Source organism: Salmo trutta, chromosome 15, assembly GCF_901001165.1.
Source record: "Salmo trutta chromosome 15, fSalTru1.1, whole genome shotgun sequence".
In the NCBI taxonomy this organism is placed as follows: domain Eukaryota; kingdom Metazoa; phylum Chordata; class Actinopteri; order Salmoniformes; family Salmonidae; genus Salmo; species Salmo trutta.
In genome coordinates this window covers 60440651-60464965 of record NC_042971.1, presented here as the reverse complement: position 1 = coordinate 60464965, position 24315 = coordinate 60440651, and the positions used below count along the sequence as shown (strand labels likewise).

At 42.7% G+C, this 24315-nt stretch overlaps 1 protein-coding gene across 2 annotated transcripts in view; it reads right to left on the bottom strand.

The window, feature by feature from the left end:
- arhgap24 (Rho GTPase activating protein 24) overlaps window positions 1-24315 on the bottom strand; it is a 202460-nt gene that overhangs the window by 149775 nt on the left and 28370 nt on the right. Inside the window, exon 2 of one of the 2 annotated variants that reach the window (XM_029692396.1) lies at window positions 19211-19438. In XM_029692396.1, the coding sequence (XP_029548256.1) occupies window positions 19211-19390 (180 nt within the window). In that variant the 5' untranslated portion in view covers window positions 19391-19438. Of the gene's footprint in view, window positions 1-19210; window positions 19439-24315 lie in introns of those variants that run through there. The other variant, XM_029692397.1, reaches the window with a different exon arrangement.

Below are 24315 nucleotides of genomic sequence, written 5' to 3'. Positions count from 1 at the left end.
AACAACTCAGTAATAATACAGTTATAACACAGTAAAAATACAGTAGAGACACAGTAATATAACAGTTATAACACAGTAATAATACCGTTATAACACAGTAATACAGTAATAGTCAAGACAATGACACAATAATAGTACAGTAATATTACAGTTATAACACAGTAATAAAGTAAAGATACAGTAATAACTCAGTAATAATACAGTTATAACACAGTAATAGTACAGTAACAATAAAGTTATAACACAGTAAAAATACAGTTATAATACAGTAAAGATACAGTAATAACTCAGTAATATTGCAGTTATAACACAGTAATAGTACAGTAGAGACACAGTAATATAACAGTTATAACACAGTAATTATACAGTAAGAGTCAAGACACAATAATGACACAATAATAGTACAGTAATATTACAGTTATAATACAGTAAAGATACAGTAATAACTCAGTAATATTGCAGTTATAACACAGTAATAGTACAGTAGAGACACAGTAATATAACAGTTATAACACAGTAATTATACAGTAAGAGTCAAGACACAATAATGACACAATAATAGTACAGTAATATTACAGTTATAATACAGTAAAGATACAGTAATAACTCAGTAATATTGCAGTTATAACACAGTAATAGTACAGTAGAGACACAGTAATATTACAGTTATAACACAGTAATTATACAGTAAGAGTCAAGACACAATAATGACACAATAATAGTACAGTAATATTACAGTTATAATACAGTAAAGATACAGTAATAACTCAGTAATATTGCAGTTATAACACAGTAATAGTACAGTAGAGACACAGTAATATAACAGTTATAACACAGTAATTATACAGTAAGAGTCAAGACACAATAATGACACAATAATAGTACAGTAATATTACAGTTATAATACAGTAAAGATACAGTAATAACTCAGTAATATTACAGTTATAACACTTCCCGCTTCTTCATATCAGCTGTGTTGCAGGGCGCTGTTGCAGGGCGCTGTTGCTGGGGGCTGTTGCAGGGCGCTGTTGCAGGGGGCTGTTGCAGGGAGCTGTTGCAGGGGGCTGTTGCAGGGCGCTGTTGCAGGGGGCTGTTGCAGGGGGCTGTTGCAGGGCGCTGTTGCAGGGTGCTGTTGCTTGGGTCCAGCTACAGTTCAGACCTCAGTATGACGTTGCTCCTCTCTGCCCCCTGCAGCCTAGGTTCTATTCTTATTCTCATTATACAGGCGTACTACAACAGTCCGGCTAGCGGCCCACTGACCAACAAGGCCAATGTTACGAAACCAATTTCTAACCTGCTAATATTTTTATTTATTTATTTCACCTTTATTTAACCAGGTAGGCAAGTTGAGAACAAGTTCTCATTTACAATTGCGACCTGGCCAAGATAAAGCAAAGCAGTTCGACAACATACAAAAACACAGAGTTACACATGGAGTAAACAACATACAGTCAATAATACAGTAGAAAAAAATAAGACTATATACAATGTGAGCAAATGATGTGAGATAAGGGAGGTAAAGGCAAAAAAAATGCCATGGTGGCAAAGTAAATAAAGTATAGCAAGAAAAACACTGGAATGGTAGATTTGTAGTTTGAAGAAAGTTCAAATATAAATAATATGGTGCAAAGGAGCAAAATAAATAAAATAAATAAATACAGTAGGGGAAGAGGTAGTAGTTTGGGCTAAATTATAGATGGGCTATGTACAGGTGCAGTGATCTGTGAGCTGCTCTGACAGCTGGTGCTTAAAGCTAATATTGTTTTACTTGCTAAGTGTTAGACCTAGCTACATGATCTGTAACCTGTGCATTGGGGCCTCCCACTCTTTCTATTCTGGTTAGAGCCAGTTTGCGCTGTTCTGTGAAGGGAGTAGTACACAGCGTTGTACGAGATCTTCAGTTTCTTGGCAATTTCTCGCATGGAATAGCCTTAATTTCTCAGAACAAGAATAGACTGACAAGTTACAGAAGAAAGGCCTTTGTTTCTGGCCGTTTTGAGCATGGAATCGAACCCACAAATGCTGATGCTCCAGATACTCAACTAGTCTAAAGATGGCCAGTTTTATTGCTTCTTTAAGCAGGACAACAGTTTTCAGCTGTGCTAACATAATTGCAAAAGGGTTTTCTAATGATTAATTAGCCTTTTAAAATGATAAACTTGGATTAGCTAACACAACGTGCCATTGGAACACAGGAGTGATGGTTGCTGATAATGGGCCTCTGTACGCCTATTTAGATATTCCATAAAAATCTGCCGTTTCCAGGTGCAATAGTCATTTACAACATTAACAATATCTGCACTGTATTTCTGATCAATTTGATGTTATTTTAATGGACAAAAAATGTGCTTTTCTTTCAAAAATAAGGACATTTCTAAGTGACCCCAAACTTTTGAACGGTAGTGTACATTTGTTGAAGCAACAATCCATCTTCAATACTAAAGCTGATATTCCCCCCCAAAAAGAAGAAAAAAAAGAATAGAGGAGGATAAATTGGGTAATAGATAAGAATAGAGCAGTATAAAATGGGTAATAGATAAGAATAGAGCAGTATAAATTGGGTAATAGATAAGAATAGAGGAGGATAAATTGTGTATGAGATAAGAATAGAGCAGTATAAAATGGGTAATAGATAAGAATAGAGGAGTATAAATTGGGTAATAGATAAGAATAGAGCAGTATAAATTGGGTAATAGATAAGAATAGAGGAGGATAAATTGGGTAATAGATAAGAATAGAGGAGGATAAATTGTGTATGAGATAAGAATAGAGCAGTATAAAATGGGTAATAGATAAGAATAGAGGAGGATAAATTGGGTAATAGATAAGAATAGAGGAGTATAAATTGGGTAATAGATAAGAATAGAGGAGGATAAATTGGGTAATAGATAAGAATAGAGGAGGATAAATTGTGTATGAGATAAGAATAGAGCAGTATAAAATGGGTAATAGATAAGAATAGAGGAGTATAAATTGGGTAATAGATAAGAATAGAGGAGGATAAATTGGGTAATAGATAAGAATAGAGCAGTATAAAATGGGTAATAGATAAGAATAGAGGAGGATAAATTGGGTAATAGATAAGAATAGAGGAGTATAGTTAGTTATGTCGTATGGCATTTCTTCTATAACAATTAGGCCCACTGCCCTGGTGGAGTCAATTAGGCCCACTGCCCTGGTGGAGTCAATTAGGCCCACTGCCCTGGTGGAGTCAATTAGGCCCACTGTTCTGGTGGAGTCAATTAGGCCCACTGCCCTGGTGGAGTCAATTAGGCCCACTGCCCTGGTGGAGTCAATTAGGCCCACTGCCCTGGTGGAGTCAATTAGGCCCACTGCCCTGGTGGAGTCAATTAGGCCCACTGCCCCAGTGGAGTCAATTATGCCCACTGTTCTGGTGGAGTCAATTAGGCCCACAGCCCCGGTGGAGTCAATTAGGCCCACAGCCCCGGTGTGGTCAATTAGGCCCACAGCCCCGGTGGAGTCAATTATGCCCACTGTTCTGGTGGAGTCAATTATGCCCACTGTTCTGGTGGAGTCAATTATGCCCACTGTTCTGGTGGAGTCTTTTATGCCCACAGACCCAGTGGAGTCAATTAGGCCCACTGCCCCGGTGTTAAGAAAAGAAAAGTTGCTTTTCCTCAAAAAAATTATTGGGAATTTTCTTATGCAATTTCTCCTTAAGCAAAAAGTTAAGAAGAAAGTAGACTCATAAAAATAAAGTTTTTGGAAATGTTCTTAATTCCAAGATAGCTAAACCTTTGTCTTAAACTAAGAGCAGTGAGAGAAAAAGCTCATGAAAGCAATTGAACAGGTTTAATTCTCTCACAAACTTCATCTGAAAGTTTCAGAATATATTATTTTAAACCCAAGAGCACGTTGTAGAACAGTAATCTCAGTAGGAAATATGCTAACGTGATTGCCATTGCTAGATAGCTAGCTAAATCGGTTGCCTAGCAACAAACATCTTCAGAAGATTCGTAAGAAGATATTTGAAAAGTTCGTAGGAAAATCATACAATCTTAAGAGATTGTTGAGGAATTGCACTTACGAACTATCTTATGAACTCCTTAAGAAGCTTCTTAAGTTTTTGCGTAAGAAGTGTTTTGTGAATCTGGGCCCTTATCTTGATTTCTGTACAGAAAGTAGACTACACCTGGACTTAACAGAAAGTAGGCTACGACTGTTACATCTGGAGTGAAGGAAAGTAAACTTACATAAACCTTTCCAGGCTACTTGAATACTATGTGTGTGTTTTTAAGGTGTTCAGCAGTTGGGAGTAGAGGAAGGTTGTTCTGATTATATCTGGCTTAAAGACCCCACTGCACCACTGACCCAGCCAACACTGCAGGCAAGGCCCCCCTTGCACCACTGTCCCAGCCAACACTGCAGGCCAGGTCTCCCACTGCACCACTGACCCAGCCAACACTGCAGGCCAGGTCTCCCACTGCACCACTGACCCAGCCAACACTGCAGGCCAGGCCCCCCTTGCACCACTGACCCAGCCAGCACTGCAGGCCAGGCCCCCCTTGCACCACTGACCCAGCCAACACTGCAGGCAAGGTCCCCCTTGCACCACTGACCCAGCCAACACTGCAGGCCAGGTCTCCCACTGCACCACTGACCCAGCCAACACTGCAGGCCAGGCCCCCCTTGCACCACTGACCCAGCCAACACTGCAGGCAAGGCCCCCCTTGCACCACTGACCCAGCCAACACTGCAGGCAAGGTCCCCCTTGCACCACTGTCCCAGCCAACACTGCAGGCCAGGTCTCCCACTGCACCACTGACCCAGCCAACACTGCAGGCCAGGTCTCCCACTGCACCACTGACCCAGCCAACACTGCAGGCCAGGCCCCCCTTGCACCACTGACCCAGCCAACACTGCAGGCCAGGCCCCCCCTTGCACCACTGACCCAGCCAACACTGCAGGCAAGGTCCCCCTTGCACCACTGACCCAGCCAACACTGCAGGCCAGGTCTCCCACTGCACCACTGACCCAGCCAACACTGCAGGCCAGGCCCCCCTTGCACCACTGACCCAGCCAACACTGCAGGCAAGGCCCCCCTTGCACCACTGACCCAGCCAACACTGCAGGCAAGGTCCCCCTTGCACCACTGACCCAGTCAACACTGCAGGCCAGGTCTCCCACTGCACCACTGACCCAGCCAACACTGCAGGCAAGGCCCCCCTTGCACCATTGACCCAGCCAACACTGCAGGCCAGGCCCCCCTTGCACCACTGACCCAGCCAACACTGCAGGCAAGGTCCCCCTTGCACCACTGACCCAGCCAACACTGCAGGCAAGGTCCCCCTTGCACCACTGACCCAGCCAACACTGCAGGCCAGGTCTCCCACTGCACCACTGACCCAGCCAACACTGCAGGCCAGGCCCCCCTTGCACCACTGACCCAGCCAACACTGCAGGCAAGGCCCCCCTTGCACCACTGACCCAGCCAACACTGCAGGCCAGGTCTCCCACTGCAGTCTGAAGTCATATGACATTCTAATTCATGTAAAAGTATTTGAAAAGCTGCATTGGAACATACATCATGAAGAATAATGTATTTCAGTAAGCAAAAAAACTAAAACGTGAACATTTTCTGTAGAAACTCATTCCAAACACAAGACAAAAGTTTTTATCCAAAACTGAATCTTATTATTAAGAGTTATACTACCATTGAGACACTGCATTTCTCAAACCCCTCCAATTCTGTCAGTCCTACAGAAAGCCCAGTCCAATTACTCAGTAATCTCGTAAATGCTGGAACTGGAAGGAAACCGTTTTGGGGAATGCTATCATTATTTTGGCATGTGCAGGTAAAATGGTAATACTGTATCAAGAACCAGATTGCTGCAGTTCATAAATGTTATTAACCTCAACTTTTCCATTACATATATCTGGACTGTTTCATTCGATTCCTCCCCAAGTCCACCACTTACATTTCCAGATAAAAGGTCCATCTCAGGCAGAAGTCCAATACTTTCACCGCTGCTGAACACTGTGAGGTGCCCTTCACAACTAGCTTGCTTCAGGGATCTGGTCAAATTGTTATGGGCTACTGAATTTCTGCAGAATTATTCCTTTGGATACTGTGGGTCACACAAATTACCATGAATTCTGTATGGAAATGCACGCTAGCAAGACATGCAAATACCCTGGCAATTCCCGTTTGAATATTCATCGAAGGTCAATATCTTCTCAGAGGTAAAGAGGAAGAAGCTTTCCAAAGAAATACAGGTAGCTTTGATGTTTGACATTGAATGTGATCCCTATGTGGGGAAAAATGCAAAATAGTTACAAGGGCTGTAATTCACTGCCTCCCCTACCTGGGATATGAGCCTGAGAGGCAGTCTCCTTCCTGTGCTTTACCCTCATGTGGTCCACCTTCAACAACTGGTACAAGAGACACTCTGAGCAAAGCTCCTAGCTATGATTCACTGCCATGCACTATCTGGCTTCTGAGACAGAAGCTGAGGAATCCTTCTGTGCTGCGTCTTCCAACAACATCTGGCCCCAGACACGGCTGTTAAGATCAATGAGACTAAATATGAACACAGCATGGGGTGGCTATCTTCTTTGTGCATACTGATAGTTTAGTCACTCTTTAGTCCTCCTTAACCTCCTCACTTTCACAACTTCAAATGAAAGTTTGCCATGTCTGTCACTGACAGGAAAGAGATGATTTCTTAGACACTGCTGTGTGTATGGTTGACTACTAATAGGTCATGGAAAACCAAGGTCCTCCTCACTGTCGGGAACTGTTGCCGTGACACTGACAAGGGAACATTGGACGATTCCTTCTTAGATGCTGCTGTGTATTTGGTTGACTGCTAATGGGACTGACGATGCGTTAAGAATGGAAACTGCTGAGAACGTCCATGATTACAAGTAGTATGCTACAGGTGAGTCCGTCATAGGAGGGCTTATCCTAACTTCCTGTCAAATGTCAAATGTTTACTTAGGCCTCCCAATGACATCAATGCATGAATATGTGAACATTTGACTTAAGTCGAAGTTAGGATTCACCCCACAAAGAGTTTCTATGCTACAGTACAATGTGAGTGTATGAGTTAATCAAACAGTACTTCTAATAAAATAAGAATAGAGGAGTATAAATTGGGTAATAGATAAGAATAGAGGAGTATAAATTGGGTATAAGATAAGAATAGAGGAGGATAAATTGTTTATAAGATAAGAATAGAGGACTAGTTAGTTATGTTGTATGGCATTTCCTCTATAATTTGAGTCTGAGTGGCTGCATTATATTGGACTCCCCCTGAAGATAACAGACTCCCTGATATACTTGTTTATTGAAGAGTATTTTTGAGTGACTGAACGAATGACTGAATTGACTAACTGACAGAATTAATTGAGCGAAGAGTAGATCAATGAAATAAGCACCATGTATTCTATTGTTGAGGACCAGCTAATAGATTTCCAATCGCAAACACTCAGTTTCTATGCTATGCAGTGCAATGTGAGTGTGTAGGTTAATCATACAGCACTTCTAATGAAACCAGCCTAGAACGGCTGTATCTACTGAACAGCTTCGCTCAGATCTCCAAATATATGCATATGCGCCAGAGAAAGTTACCGTAAGCGCATAAGGCTATACCCCCCCTCCCCCCCTCCACCCTAAGCATACAAATGCATAAGGCTATACCCTCCCCCTCCCCCCCTCCACCCTAAGCATACAAATGCATAAGGCTATACCCTCCCCCTCCCCCCCTCCACCCTAAGCATACAAATGACCACTCAGTAATAATATATGAGTTAGCAGAAGGCATTCTGCTTGCTCTGTATTCTCATCCCGGTGTGCTGCTCTCTGGTTTAATAAGAGTTACAGTATGAAAACAGAATAACCTACAGACATGGGTTCAACTACCATTTGAAATAGATGTTTTAAATACTTTATGTAACGAATGCGCTGAGAGTCGGGAAGCAAGTACAGGGAGTGAGTGTTTTAAATAAATAAACAGAACATTAAACAAGAAAAACACAAACAACACACTGACAGAGAACAGAGTCAATAACACCCGAGGAAAGAACCAAGGGGAGGGGCAGATATAGGGAAGATAATCAAGCAGGTGATGGATTCGCTGATATGGATCATGTCATGAAGCTCTGGTGCGCGTGACGATGGCGACTGGTGTGCGTAAAAAACAGCAGCCTGGTGACCCAGACGCCGGAGAGGGAGTATAGGTGACCCTTTGTTTAGTTATTTGTTATTGAATGAATGAATGAATTGCTTTCGCTCAGACTAAAATAGACCCCTTACTATATTCAACAGAAACTGCTGTGACCATACAGTATACAGAAAATGGAGACATTATCTTAAATATCTGCCCAGTTGACTCAGTACCCTAGCAACAGCCTGATCTACAGAGAGTCCATAGAGGCTTCAGTACCCTAGCAACAGCCTGATTTACAGAGAGTCCGTAGAGGCTTCAGTACCCTAGCAACAGCCTGATTTACAGAGAGTCCATAGAGGCTTCAGTACCCTAGCAACTGCCTGATTTACAGAGAGTCCATAGAGGCTTCAGTACCCTAGCAACAGCCTGATTTACAGAGAGTCCGTAGAGGCTTCAGTACCCTAGCAACAGCCTGATTTACAGAGAGTCCGTAGAGGCTTCAGTACCCTAGCAACAGCCTGATTTACAGAGAGTCCATAGAGGCTTCAGTACCCTAGCAACAGCCTGATTTACAGAGAGTCCATAGAGGCTTCAGTACCCTAACAACAGCCTGATTTACAGAGAGTCCGTAGAGGCTTCAGTACCCTAGCAACAGCCTGATTTACAGAGAGTCCGTAGAGGCTTCAGTACCCTAGCAACAGCCTGATTTACAGAGAGTCCATAGAGGCTTCAGTACCCCAGCAACAGCCTGATTTACAGAGAGTCCATAGAGGCTTCAGTACCCTAGCAACAGCCTGATTTACAGAGAGTCCATAGAGGCTTCAGTACCCTAGCAACAGCCTGATTTACAGAGAGTCCATAGAGGCTTCAGTAATCTAGGCCGCAGTACAGCTGTCCACAGTACTCCAATCAGAGCAGGATTCATTTCCCCATCTGGGCTAGCACGCAACACACATAGTGAAATACCACAAACCGTCTTTCAACAACCACCACAAATAACATGTTTCAAATGATAAGAAATCTTCAAAGATTACAAATGAAAAATGTCTGTCTGGCTAAATTTGGCACTGAATGCAACTCAGTATTATTGTTGATTATTCTGTCCCAGTTAAATAAATGATCTGAATACATTTGGTACACATCCCCACCTACCAATTCATCAATAATCTCTGGTAATGTTATGACTGTCCAAACCATTCTGATAAACTCATTACTATTGATAAACAGACAGATCACTGATCTCATCTACGATGATGAGAACATTTTATAATTGAAATGAAAGGATGAGACCCAATTAAAATAAGCAATCAGTGACTTTATTTCTAGATAAGATACAAGTGACTCAAGATAATTTATGTGAGAGAGGGACAATTACATTAGTGGGAGTTGGGAGCTAATGAGCTGACTAATTGATTCTAATCTTAGTGTCACACCATGGTTTTATTAACAAGATGACTAAAGGGAATAGATGAATAGAAAACACAAGTTCCTTGGAACACTAGCCCATCGTGGGCTAACAGAGATCCTAATAAATAATCAACTCCCTGCATGCGTCTCTGCAGAATCCCAGGAGGGTGGCCATAATATAATAAAGATTGGGGAAAGAGTCCTGGGGAAATAGAATGCAACATCGATATAAAGGACAACAAAATCAACCCCCTGTCATTTTAACTCGTTCAGCTTTGAGTAAATTGGTTGTGGCATCGGACTCACTGGAGAGAACTAAGCATGATGAAATACAGATCGTGACGCCAAGGCGTTGGTACATTATTAAGTGTTTTTAATAGGAGGACACGTTTAGTAGCTAACTCATTAACTCCACATGGTTCTATAGCCACTGCTTCTCCACACTTCATTATAGTTCCCACACTGCTAAGCAATAATCTACTGCTGCTGCAGTAGTAGTTCTACAAGTAGTAGTTCACCGTTCCCCATGTTACACTTCTGTGTGCAGCACAGTTTGTCCTGTGACTGCAGATACTGTGGAAAGAGAGAGAGAGAGAGAGAGAGAGAGAGAGAGAGAGAGAGAGAGAGAGAGAGAGAGAGAGAGAGAAACGAGAGCAAGCGAGAGATAAACAAGAGAGAGAGAGACAAATGAGAGATAAACAAGAGAGAGAGAGAGAAATGAGAGCAAGCGAGAGAAAATTGAGCGAGCGAGAGCGAGAGAGAGAGAGACAAACGAGAGCAAACAAGAGACAAATGAGAGCGAGAGAGAGAGAAACGAGAGCAAGTGAGAGACAAACGAGAGAGAGAGAGAGAGAGAGAGAGAGAGAGAGAGAAAGGAGGGTAATGCATGTGGTCATTACAGACACTCAGGGAACCCGTAATGTATCTACAGAACTACAGGACTGTCCTGAGTCACGTCTCCTTAATACACCATGAGATTTTAAGTGATGCACCCTACATAGCTCTAACGTTAGGTACATGACCATACATTTGTTCATAAATGTTACATCCAGCAGTACAGTAACATCATCAAGGTGCCTCACTCTTCACTGTAATGTTGAAAATCGTATATTTATTTGGCTGTAATCATATACTGTTGACGAAAAATAAATAGTTTGATCAGGGTCCTTTCAGCGAGGCTAGAAACTAATCATCAGAAATTAGCATTACTCTTAATACAGCACAAGCATCTTTGCAGTAGATATCTCTACGTTTGATCACCACAAGCATCTTCGCAGTAGATATCTCTACGTTTGATCACCACAAGCATCTTTGCAGTAGATAAAGCATCTTTGCAGTTGCCATACCAGGCGGTGATACAGCCCGACAGGATGCTCTCGATTGTGCATCTGTAAAAGTTTGTGAGTGTTTTTGGTGACAAGTCGAATTTCTTCAGCCTCCTGAGGTTGAAGAGGCGCTGCTGCGCCTTCTTCACCACGCTGTCTGTGTGGGTGGACCATTTCAGTTTGTCCGTGATGTGTACGCCGAGGAACATAAAACTTTCCACCTTCTCCACTACTGTCCTGTCGATGTGGATAGGTGGCTGCTCCCTCTGCTGTTTCCTGAAGTCCACGATCATCTCCTTTGTTTTGTTGACATTGAGTGTGAGGTTATTTTCCTGACAACACACTCCTAGGGCCTCACCTACTCCCTGTAGGCCGTCTCGTTGTTGTTGGTAATCAAGCCTACCACTGTAGTGTCATCTGCAAACTTGATGATTGAGTTGGAGGCGTGCATGGCCAGGCAGTCATGGGTGAACAGGGAGTACAGGAGAGGGCTGAGAACGCACCCTTGTGGGGCCCCAGTGTTGAGGATCAGCGGGGTGGAGATGTTTACTACCCTCACCACCTGGGGGCGGCCGTCAGGAAGTCCAGGACCCAGTTGCACAGGGCGGGGTCGAGACCCAGGGTCTCGAGCTTAATGACGAGTTTGGAGGGTACTATGATGTTAAATGCTGAGCTGTAGTCGATGAACAGCATTCTTACATAGTTATTCCTCTTGTCCAGATGGGTTAGGCAGTGCACAGTGTGATTCCGATTGCGTCGTCTGTGGACCTATTGGGGTAAGAAAATTGGAGTGGGTCTAGGGTGTCAGGTAGGGTGGAGGTGATATGGTCCTTGACTAGTCTCTCAAAGCACTTCATGACGACGGAAGTGAGTGATATGGGGCGATAGTCATTTAGCTCAGTTACCTTAGCTTTCTTGGGAACAGGAACAATGGTGGCCCTCTTGAAGCATGTGGGAACAGCAGACTGGGATAAGGATTGATTGAATATGTTCGTAAACACACCAGCCAGCTGGTCTGCGCATGCTCTGAGGACATGGCTAGGGATGCCGTCTGGGCCTGCAGCCTTGCAAGGGTTAACACGTTTAAATGTTTTACTCACGTTGGCTGCAGTGAAGGAGAGCCCGCAGGTTTTGGTAGCGGGCCATGTCGGTGGCACTGTATTGTCCTCAAAGTGAGCAAAGAAGTTGTTTAGTTTGTCTGGGAGCAAGACATTGTGGTCGGCGACGGGGCAGTTTTTTTTGTGGTCCGTGATTGACTGTGGACCCTGCCACATACCTCTCGCGTCTGAGCCGTTGAATTGCAACTCTACTTTGTCTCTATACTGACGCTTAGCTTGTTTGATTGCCTTGCGGAGGGAATAGCTACGCTGTTTGCATTCGGTCATGTTTCCGGTCGCCTTGCCCTGATTAAAAGCAGTGGTTCGCGCTTTCAGTTTTGCACAAGCATCTATGCAGTAGATATCTCTACATTTGATCACCGCAAGCATCTTTGCATTAGATATCTCTACGTTTGATCACCGCAAGCTTTGCTATCAGCACAATGTTTCAACTTTATTTTTCCCCCTCTTAAGCATCAGCTTCAAAGCCAGTTAACAATATGAGCTTCTTCTTATGAAACCCAGGCAGGCTGAGATTAGCGGGGTTGATCTTCTAAACACAGTAATATCTCTGCATAGAAACGAGAGTCTTTACATAACAATGCTGGCAACAGGAAGTTGTGTGTCACCCCCCAGTGACCACAGTAGTTCAACAGAGAGGACCACACAGAAAACGTATTCTGGTTTTGAGGGATTCTGTCTTGAGTCCTCTTTTTCTACTCATGATATCTGGTTGGGGTTGAATGTCACCAGGTTGTCCACTTGATATGGGTTAAATATAAAGGTTATTTACAGTATCGGCTCAGAAGCCTAGGTTTGTCACAAACTAATTAGGAAGGTTTGGCCACGTGAGACTATTTAACGTACAAATGTAAGTTCTGTAATGATACGCTGTTAAGAGTCGATGACATACAGGTTTAATAGAGAGTTGACGATACCCTCTGTACCCTTCATCACCCTCTCTTTAACTAGGAGCCACCTTTTAAATTATAACAAATTGCCTTCTACGAATCAGGGGAATCTGATCCTAGATCAGCAATTCTACTCCGAGACCCTTTAAGAATACAAGCCAGGCCACCTCCGTTATGGAAAGGTGGAAGTCTCCCCACAGCTAAACAGCAGGGTTTGGGGTGATCCGTCAATATTCTTTCTGATGCTTTTCAACAGAGAAGAAAACATTGCCACCAACTCATAGAAGTAGATGTTTTATCCTCGAAACGTAACCTTAAAAATCTCATCCACCCACGACCCATAGCAGAGTTGGTTTCCTGGAAGCCAGCCCAGCCCAGCCCAGAACACCTCTCCTGGGCCAAACAGTAGGGTCAAACAGCTCTAAACACCGAGGTGGGCGGCAGGCAGGAGGAAGAGAACAGAACAGAACAGAACAATGAGAACACTACCCCATAGTACAGCTGTTGTTCTCTTTAATCAGTTCACTGCTGAGCTGAATACGAACTCTCTCTCTCTCTGTCTGTCTCTCTCTCTCTCTGACTCTCTCTCTCTGTCTCTCACACACGCACCATCTGAGCTGAAACATTGAGCAGTACTCTGTTCCAGCCATGCCAGGACAAATCTAGAGTTACCTAAGGATTGGAAGCTATAGGATCACTGTTCTTTGCTGCTCTCTGCCTTCCTTTGAGAAAATTGCTTTGCTCTTTGCTCTTTGCTCTGGCTTTGAATGGAATTCCAGGAGTGAAAATCCAAGCTGGAATCAATTGAGGCAATGGTCATAGTTGAGTCAGGATTTCTTTGTAATGTCCCGCTGTCGTTTGTTCTACCGTCAATTATGTTTTGTTGTGTCTATTTATCATTTTTCCTCAGTAATGAATTCATGCCATGCAACTTGGGCGGTATACCATTTGTATCCCATACATACGACTAACTTAACTTGAAACTTGAATCCACACAACCGTTCAAAAGTTTGGGGTCACTTAGAAATGTCTTTGTTTTTGAAAGAAAATAAAAAATGTTGTGCATTAAAATAACATCAAATTGATCAGAAATACAGTGTAGACATTGTTAATGTTGTAAATGACTATTGTAGCTGGAAACGGCTGATTTTTAAATGGAATATCTACATCGGTGTACAGAGGCCCATCATCGGCAACCATCACTCCTGTATTCCAATGGCACGTTGTGTTAGCTAATCCAAGTTTATCATTTTAAAAGGTTAATTGATCCTTAGAAAACCCTTTTTTTAGCACAGCTGAAAACTGTTGTCCTGATAAAAGAAGCAATAAAACTGTCCTTTTTTAGACTAGTTGAGTATCTGGAGCATCAGCACTTGTGGGTTTGATTACATGCTCAAAATGGCCAGAAACAAAGGCCTTTCTTCTGAAACTTGTCAGTATATTCTTGTTCTGAGAAATGAATGCTATTCTATGCCAAGAAACTGAAGATCTCGCAAATAGAACAGCGCAAACTGGCTCTAACCAGAATAGAAAGAAGAGTGGGAGGCCGGGTACTATTTAATGAAGCTGCCAGTTGAGGACTTGTGAGGCATCTGTTTCTCAAACTAGACACTCTAATGTGCTTGTCCTCTTGCTCAGTTGTGCACCGTGGTCTCCCACTCCTCTTTCTATTCTGGTTAGAGCCAGTTTGAGCTGTTCTGTGAAGGTAGATAGTACACAGCATTGTACGAGATCTTCAGTATCTTGACAATTTCTCACATGGAATAGCCTTCATTTCGCAGAACAAGAATATACTGACGAGTTTCAGAAGAAAGGCCTTTGTTTCTGGCCATTTTGAGCCTGTAATCGAAACCACAAATGCTGATGCTCCAGATACTCAACTAGTCTAAAGAAGGCCAGTTTTATTGCTTCTTTAATCAGGACAACAGTTTTCAGCTGTGCTAACATAATTGCAAAATAGTTTTCTAAGGATCAATTAACCTTTTAAAATTATAAACTTGGATTAGCTAACACAACGTGCCATTGGAACACAGGAGTGATGGTTGCTGATAATGGGCCTCTGTATGCCTATGTAGATATTCCATAAAAAAATCTGCCGTTTCCAGCTACAATAGTCAATTACAACATTAACAATGTCTACACTGTATTTCTGATCAATTTGATGTTATTTTAATGGACCAAAAAAGTGCTTTTCTTGAAAACCCAAATGGTCTCAACATACATTTTCTACACTTTTTCACCAAAACCAACGTTGTTTTTTTGTCAGTGAAGGGAAACGTGACTGTAACTAGGGCACCCAGGCTAATACACCAAGCAGTTTGTTCCAGCAGTTAATCTCCCTGGTCGACAGAGAGAGCAGTACACACAAACACACACACACGCACACCCACACACACCCACACACACACACCAACACACACACCAACACACCCAAACACACACACACACACCTTCTCTAATCAAAGAAGACAAAACACCAAGTGGTCGCCTAAAGCTCTCCCTTAATGTGGACACGGACCAGGCAGGTCAGACTCCCATAATGCATCACTTCACGCCTTTCACTCAGGGGGTACTGAGCTGTTATTGTCCTCTGACCTATGAGTCTATGGCTGCGTTACAAAAGGCACCCTATTCCCTATGTAGTGCACAACTTTACCTAGGACTCTGGTCAACAGTATAGCCTCGTTACTGTATATAGCCTGTCTTTTTACTGTTGTTTTATTTCTTTACCTACCTATTGTTCACCTAATACCTTTTTGCACTATTGGTTAGAGCCTGTAAGTAAGCATTTCACTGTAAGGTCTACACCTGTTGTATTCGGTGCACGTGACAAATAAACTTTGAAATGAACAGTAGTGTGCTATATACCAGGACCAATAGGACTCTGGTCAACAGTAGTGTACTATATACCAGGACCAATAGGACTCTGGTCAACAGTAGTGTACTATATACCAGGACCAATAGGACTCTGGTCAACAGTAGTGTGCTATATACCAGGACCAATAGGACTCTGGTCAACAGTAGTGTCCTATATACCAGGACTAATAGGACTCTGGTCAACAGTAGTGTACTATATACCAGGGCCAATAGGACTCTGGTCAACAGTAGTGTACTATATACCAGGACCAATAGGACTCTGGTCAACAGTAGTGTATATACCAGGACTAATAGGACTCTGGTCAACAGTAGTGTACTATATACCAGGACCAATAGGATTCTGGTCAACAGTAGTGTCCTATAAACCAGGACCAATAGGACTCTGGTCAACAGTAGTGTACTATATACCAGGACCAATAGGACTCTGGTCAACAGTAGTGTACTATATACCAGGACCAATAGGATTCTGGTCAACAGTAGTGTCCTATATACCAGGACTAATAGGACTCTGGTCAACAGTAGTGTGCTATATACCAGGACCAATAGGACTCTGGTCAACAGTAGTGTACTATATACCAGGACCAATAGGACTCTGGTCAACAGTAGTGTACTATATACCAGGACCAATAGGACTCTGGTCAACAGTAGTGTACTAAATACCAGGACTAATAGGACTCTGGTCAACAGTAGTGTATATACCAGGACCAATAGGACTCTGGTCAACAGTAGTGTCCTATATACCAGGACCAATAGGATTCTGGTCAACAGTAGTGTACTATATACCAGGACCAATAGGACTCTGGTCAACAGAAGTGTACTATATAGGGAATAGGGTTCCTGTGACTATGAGTCTAGGGGCAGAGCAACCACAACAGGGTGATGAAGAGGCTACATTAACATGGGTATTAATTATCCCAGTCAGCAACAACAGGGTGATGAAGAGGCTGCATTAACATGGGTATTAATTATCCCAGTCATGGAATGTGATGTCTCGTTAGCCTCGTTAGCCCTAATGTCTCGTTAGCCTCGTTAGCCCTAATGTCTCGTTAGGCTCGTTAGCCCTAATGGCTGTCTGACACAGGAGCACCACAAGCATCTGCCTGACTCTGTTGCCCAGGAAAACAGAAAACAAGATAATAGGAAGGGCTAGTTGCCTCAGACATGATGCTGGTTGCCTCAGACAATTTAATTTAAAAACATTTTTTTTACTAGGTAGGTCAGTTAAGAACAAAGTCTTGTTTTCAATGACGGCCTAGGAACTGTGGGTTAACTGCCTTGTTCAGAATGACAGATTTGTACCTTGTTGGCTCGGGGATTCGACCTTGCAACCTTTTGGTTACTAGTCCAATGCTCTAACCACTAGGCTACGCTGCCGCCCCATGACGCTGGTTGCCTCAGTGTGACGACCCTCCCACTCTGTCTCTCTTTGCTCTTGTTTTCCTTAATAGGATGTCGGTGGGCGGAGCCAGGAGGGTCGTCAGAGAAATGGGACACACCTGGGCTCAGGTGTGTCCCAGGATAAATGCACCTCTTCCCCATTCATTGAGAAGACTCTCTCCATGCAGACACACTGACAGATTTTGGTTGTGGCTGTTTTGTTTGTTTGTTTGTTTGTGTTGGCACCTTTCAACACCCCTCATTATCACATGTATACACACTACTACACTACACACACCATTGTTTATTGTATTTACATTACTTCAGTTAATAAATATATTTTGTTATTCTTTATCTGCACGTTGTCTCCTTTTTGTTACGAACTTCGAGCCAGTTCGTGACATCAGACATGATTCAAGTTCCTACACAGTCATAGATGCATGCACACGTATACACACGCACGCAGCTCACTCATCACATTATCTCCTTAGGCATCCAAATGTTTACGCCAGAGAAGAGGCAGGCCATTGGGGATATGGTATAGAATAGAGTGGGAATACTATGGGAATGTAGTCTGGGATCTGCCCCGCTGGAATGTCAGGAATGAGAGCTGGGGGGGTTAGAGGTCATGGCATCGAGTATGGGGGGGGTTAGGACGTGTGGCCTTGCCATCAGCACGCCATCCTTCTGTCTGCATGTTCCTGCCAGTACACATCTCTCCCACACATAATCCGTTACACAAAGAACACACTTCTACCAGAGGAAGGGGATGGCATAATTATGTAGGCCAGTTACTTATCAACTTTATCAATGGTAATGAAGTGTAGTGAATAATGCAAGAGTATAAATACGCTAAATATACAAAAGTATGTGGACACCCCTTCAAAGTAGTGGATTCGGCTATTTGAGTCACTTCCGTTGCTGACAGGTGTATAAAATCGAGCACACAGCCATGCAATCTCCATTGACAAACATTAGCAATTGAATGGCCTTACTGAAGAGCCCAATGACTTTCAACGTGGCACCGTCATAGGAGGCCACCTTCCAACAAGTCAGTTTGTCAAATTTCTGCCCTGCTAGAGCTGCTCTGGTCAACTGTAAGTGCTGTTATTCACCGAGTGCTGAAGCGCGTAAAAATGGTCTGTCCTCGGTTGCAACACTCACTACCGAGTTTCAAACTGCCCACTGGAAGCAACGTCAGCACAATAACTGTTTGTCGGGAGCTTCATGAAATGGGTTTCCATGGTTGAGCAGCTGTACACAAGCCTCACGCAATGCCAAGCGTTGGCTGGAGTGGTGTAAAGCTCACCGCCATTGGACTCTGGAGCAGTGAAAACTCATTCTCTGGAGGGATGAATCATGCTTCATCATCTGACATTCTAGACGATTCTGTGTTTCCAAGAGAATGGAATTCTAAATACAACTGTATTTAATAACTTTGTAAAATGAATGAAATCACAAACAAGGCATAAAGCTTAAGTTACAAAGCAATACTGACACTAAGAAAGCATAATTCTAGACATATACAGTGCATTCGAAAAGTATTCAGACTCCTTCCCTTTTTCCACATTTCGTTACGTTATAACCTTATTCCAAAATGGATTAAATAAAAAGAAATCCTCATCAATCTACACACAATACCCCATAATAATCAACAGTTGATAAACTACTTATAAACCCCTTTGTAAATCATTGTATGTGTTAGTGAATATTGAACGGCAGGTCACACTTCACAGGCTATCTGCATCGTCACTGTACTTTAAACTTGTACTGTATATCTCTACATCTGTACTTGTACTGTATATTGTCATCCAGAGTGACGCAGTGGTCTGAGGCACTGCATCTCAGTGCTAGAGGCGTCACTACAGACACCCTGGTTTGAATCCAGGCTGTATCACATGTATCACATTGTGCGCCGCCCAATTGGCCCAGCGTTGGCCGGTGTAGGCCGTCATTGTGATTAAGAATTTGTCCTTAACTGACTTGCCTAGTTAAATAAAAATAATTATAAAAAATATTTAAAAAACATGTAGCACGACAGCACGACACAGAGCATTACAGCATGAGGTTCAGCGGTAACTCACCAGGGCTTTAGTCTCCTCCTCGTCTTTGTAATAGTATAGCTGTTCCCCTCGAAGTACGAACCAGCGTGTGTGCCAAGTCTTCACAAAGCCTCCCTGCTTCCTCAGCCAGCCACACCTGATGACGTTCTGCCTGCCCAGGCCATGCTGGGGACTACTGTTGGACACCGCCTGCTCTTCCATGGTGGTGGTCAGGCAAGAAGATCCCCACTAGAGCTCTAGAAGATCGCCCTGTTAGCAGCAGAGAAGAGAGCAGAAGGTTATTGAAGCCAACTTTAATATAGAGGACAGGAGAGCTGAATGTCCCTAAAAGTTGCTCTGTTATCCGATAATGCCAGAATCTATTGATCTGTGAAGCTGAACGGCATTACTACCAGAGAACGCTCCTAAATTAATGTTACTTCGGCATGACCTCGAGTCAAGAGAAGCTGTAGACAGAACAGCTGATCATGCAGATATAGGAATTGACTTGTAAGGCAGCCCCCAACGTGACTTTTCCTATCAACTGTGTACAATAATGTCCTCTGTGTTGTCTTAGGAATTCAGCATTCTCTGTGTTGATCTCGCCGACCCCCATTGTCTCATGTAGGTCTGATATCTCATTGGAGGTTAACTTTTATAGACTTTTATAGATTTTTAATCAAAACAACTCAGATGCTTATAAAAGGGTCTTAGATTCTTCTCTCTCTCTCTCTCTCTCTCTCTCTCTCTCTCTCTCTCTCTCTCTCTCTTTCTCTCTTTCTCTCTCTCTCTCTCTCTCTCTCTCTCTCTCTCTCTCTCTCTCTCTCTCTCTCTCTCTCTCTTTCTCTCTTTCTCTCTCTCTTTCTCTCTCTCCCTCTCTCTCTCTCTCTCTCTCTCTCTCTCCTCTCTCTCTCTCTCTCTCTCTAGAAACAACTATTCAATTAGGTTTTGTAACTCTTGTCACAGAAGTGGTCATAAAATGAAGAAATGTTGAGATTTGAGGTTTGGTCTCAATTCGACTAGATTTTGAGCTTTAGATTCTCCTAAACCTTTGGATGTTGATTATTTGACGAGGATGTGTTAATCATTGCTTCCTTTGCAACTCATTCATTTCTATGTCCATTTGTAATGGCTATAGTACAGTAGGGTTACTTTTGTGAATGTGCTTACTGTGATGTATACAGAGTGCTAGATAAAATGTAATGGCACATGGTAAGATACAAAGAATAGTTTGTTATCCTACGCGTGGTGCATATGGCCAGCTGAGTGTATAGTGTAGATGTGGGTGTGCTATGAAAAGTCATTGCTTTGTTTGTCACAAAATGGCCATAGAACTTTCACCATTGGTATGCTAATGTTGGGTGCTGTAAACTGAGATGCTAATACATTTAATATGTGAAAGTTCTTTTGATTTAACTTCAACAATTGTCCTTGATTTTTTCCAAATTCTGGTTCTTTGTTTATTTTCTCATATCATTTTCTCTCAAAGGTAGGAGAGTTAGAGAATTTGAATTTAAAATATACTTTTTATGATAGTCATCTTTTATATGTTTAGTATTCATCTGACTGTTTTGATAAGACTATATCTGAAGTTGCTATTATCAATCAGATAAACAGACTATTTTATGTGAATTGAAATGTGGATTAATCTGTGATGTAATGTACCTTCAGCTAGCACCATGAACTATTGGTCACAAGATTGTCTACAGTGACTACAGTGCTGGCCGTCCAATTTTAACCTCTTCTGTCTGATGCAGAATCAGATGTGTTCAAGGGTGGATTATGTAGGGCTAACCTCCCGAAGTCACTCTTCCTATCAACTGTGTACAATAATGTCCTCTGTGTTGTCTTAGGAATTCAGCATTCTCTGTGTTGATCTCGCCGACCCCCATTGTCTCAAGTCATGTAGGTCTGATATCTCATTGGAGGTTAACTTTATAGATTTTTAATCAAAACAACTCAAATGCTTATAAAAGGGTCTTAGATTCATTGTTCTTTCTCTTTCTTGTTCCTGAACTGCTTTCTCTCTTTTTCTCTCTCTCTTTCTCTCTTTCTTTCTTTCCTTCCTTGTAACTTAAGCTTTATGCCTTGTATGTGAATCTATTCATTTTACAAAGTTATTAAATACACTTGTATTTAGAATTCCATTCTCAGACATTTATTAATTGTCTATTGCTGTAACTCAACTATAGTGTTCTGTTACTATAACTCAACTATAGTGTTCTATTACAGTAACTCAACTATAGTGTTCTATTACAGTAACTCAACTAGTGTTCTGTTACTGTAACTCAACTATAGTGTTCTATTACTGTAACTATAGTGTTATACTACTGTAACTCAACTATAGTGTTCTGTTACTGTAACTCAACTATAGTGTTCTATTACAGTAACTCAACTATAGTGTTCTGTTACTGTAACTCAACTATAGTGTTCTATTACTGTAACTATAGTGTTATACTACTGTAACTCAACTATAGTGTTCTATTACTGTAACTATAGTGTTATACTACTGTAACTCAACTATAGTGTTCTATTAGTGTAACTCAACTATAGTCTCTTGCATTTTGCTAATTATCTTTATGGAGTCAGATAAACGTTTTAACAGGCTAATTGCTTTGTCTCATTATGGGTTGCTTGCGATGTATATATAATATACTGTATATACACATATCAGATATTACTGCAAACTACAGACTAACCTATATGTAAATACCAATGGTGTGACCACATCCCTGAAAAGCAGGAAGGGCCTCCAGGGTCAGATCTGATAAATCTAACCACATTACCGTGTTATTGTTTTCTTCTATTCACTTTCCATGCAGTGTCCTAGCCTGTAGCCTGTAGCCTGTAGCCTGTAGCCTGTAGCCTGTAGCCTGTAGCCTGTAGCCTGTAGCCTGTAGCCAGTAGCCTGTAGCCTGTAGCCTGTAGCCTGTAGCCTGTAGCCTGTAGCCTGTAGCCTGTAGCCTGTAGCCTGTAGCCTGTAGCCTGTAGCCAGTAGCCTGTAGCCTGTAGCCTGTAGCCTGTAGCCTGTATCCAGTAGCCTGTAGCCTGTAGCCTGTAGCCTGTATCCAGTAGCCTGTAGCCTGTAGCCTGTAGCCTGTAGCCTGTAGCCTGAAGCCTGTAGCCTGTAGCCTGTAGCCTGAAGCCTGTAGCCTGTAGCCTGTAGCCTGTAGCCTGTATCCAGTAGCCTGTAGCCTGTAGCCTGTAGCCTGTAGCCTGAAGCCTGTATCCAGTAGCCTGTAGCCTGTAGCCTGCCGCCTGCAGCCTGTATCCAGTAGCCTGTAGCCTGTATCCTGTAAACCTGTAAACCTGTAGTCTGTAATCCTGTAAGCCTGTAAGCCTGTAAGCCTGTAAACCTGTAGTCTGTAAGGCTGTAATCCTGTAAACCTGTAGTCTGTAGCCTGCAGCCTGCAAGCCTGTAAGTCTGTAAGCCTGTAATCCTGTAAACCTGTAGTCTGTAGCCTGCAGCCTGTAAGCCTGTAAGCCTGTAAGCCTGTAAGCCTGTAGCCTGCAGCCTGCAGCCTGTACAGTATTTAGATTTTTTTCTCCAGATAAGCAAATAATTGCTGTGGTGTGACACACAGAGACACAAGTTCTGTTTGTCTGTGTTGTGAATGAAGGGAGGTAATGTCCATGTGGGAGGAAGGAGGTGTAGTTAGAGAGTTAATAGTAGACATTTGACTTCAGATTCTAGTAGGGTGAGGCCGGGTGCTGCAGACTGTTCTAGTGCCCTCGCCAATTCATTGATATATATGTTGAAGAGGGTGGGTCTTAAGCTGCATCCCTGTCTCACCCCACGGCCCTGTGGAAAGAAAGGTGTGTATTTTTGCCAATTTTAACCGCACACTTGTTGCATGTGTACATGGATTTTATAATGTCGTATGTTTTTCCCCCAACACCCCTTTCCATTAATTTGTATAGCAGACCCTCATGCCAAATTGAGTCAAAAGCTTTTTTGAAATCAATAAAGCATCAACAAAGCAAGACTTTGCCTTTGTTTTGGTTTGTTTGTTTGTCAATTAGGGTGTGCAGGGTGAATATGTGGTCTGTCGTAAGGTAATTTGGTAAAAAGCCAATTTGACATTTGCTCAGTACATTGTTTTCGAGAGCTTCAAGTTCCTCGGTGTCCAAATCACTAAAGACTTAAAATGGTCCAAACACACACACACACTGTCTTGAAGAGGGCGCGACATTGTCTCATCCCTCTCATGAGGTTGAAAAAGTTTTGAACGGGCCGTCAAATCTTAAAAAAGTTAAACAGCTCTACCATTGAGAGCATCTTGACTGGCTGCGTCACTGCCTGGTATGGCAATAGCACCGCCCTTGATTGCATGGCGCTACAGAGGGTGGTGCGGACAGCTCAGTACATCACTGGGGCCGAGCTCCCTGCCATCCAGGACATCTATGTCAGGCGGTTTGGTAGAAAGGCCCGGAAAATCGTTAAAGACTCCAACCACCCAAGCTATAGACTATTCTCAATGCTTCCGCACGACAAGCGGTCTCGGTGCAGTAACATAATTTGTCTGATTCTCTGTAATAATGGTATTGGAATAATAATGCATTTTATTTTGTAAAGTTGTTTCTTGCATCAAACAACACAACAAAAATTTGGTCACCTGCTTGTCTGAAGGACAGGTGGATAAACAGGTTCATGTCAAGCCCTGTATGTTTATTTTTCAAAGTCTCATTGAATGTACAGTCGGCCTACATTGAACACCACACATTGTAGGCTGAATGATAGAACAGCTATTTCCATGTTAAAATGTTATGGGATGCATTTTCTCCATTGTTTTTGAATGGTAGGCCACTCTGGCATTAAAACTTGAAACTTGAAACTATCAAGCTGATTTTAATGAAACCACAAAAATGTGTGGGTTGGCTCAAAGTGCGAGACACTGACTAGGCAACGTCATTGTGTTGATGACCTGGAGACTATGACTCTGTTAAAGATGCTGCCATCAGCTCCTTATTGCTCTGCCACGTTGTCATCAGCAGAGAGCCTAGTGTGTTTTTGTTCCCTTTGGGCCCAGATGATGTCCAGATGTTGTTCAGTCATGTGTGGAAGTGCAGCAGCCGGGCTGTCTGTGGTGACAAAGATCCCCTGTCACAGCCACACTACCAACACACTACTTCCCCATTAATAACAG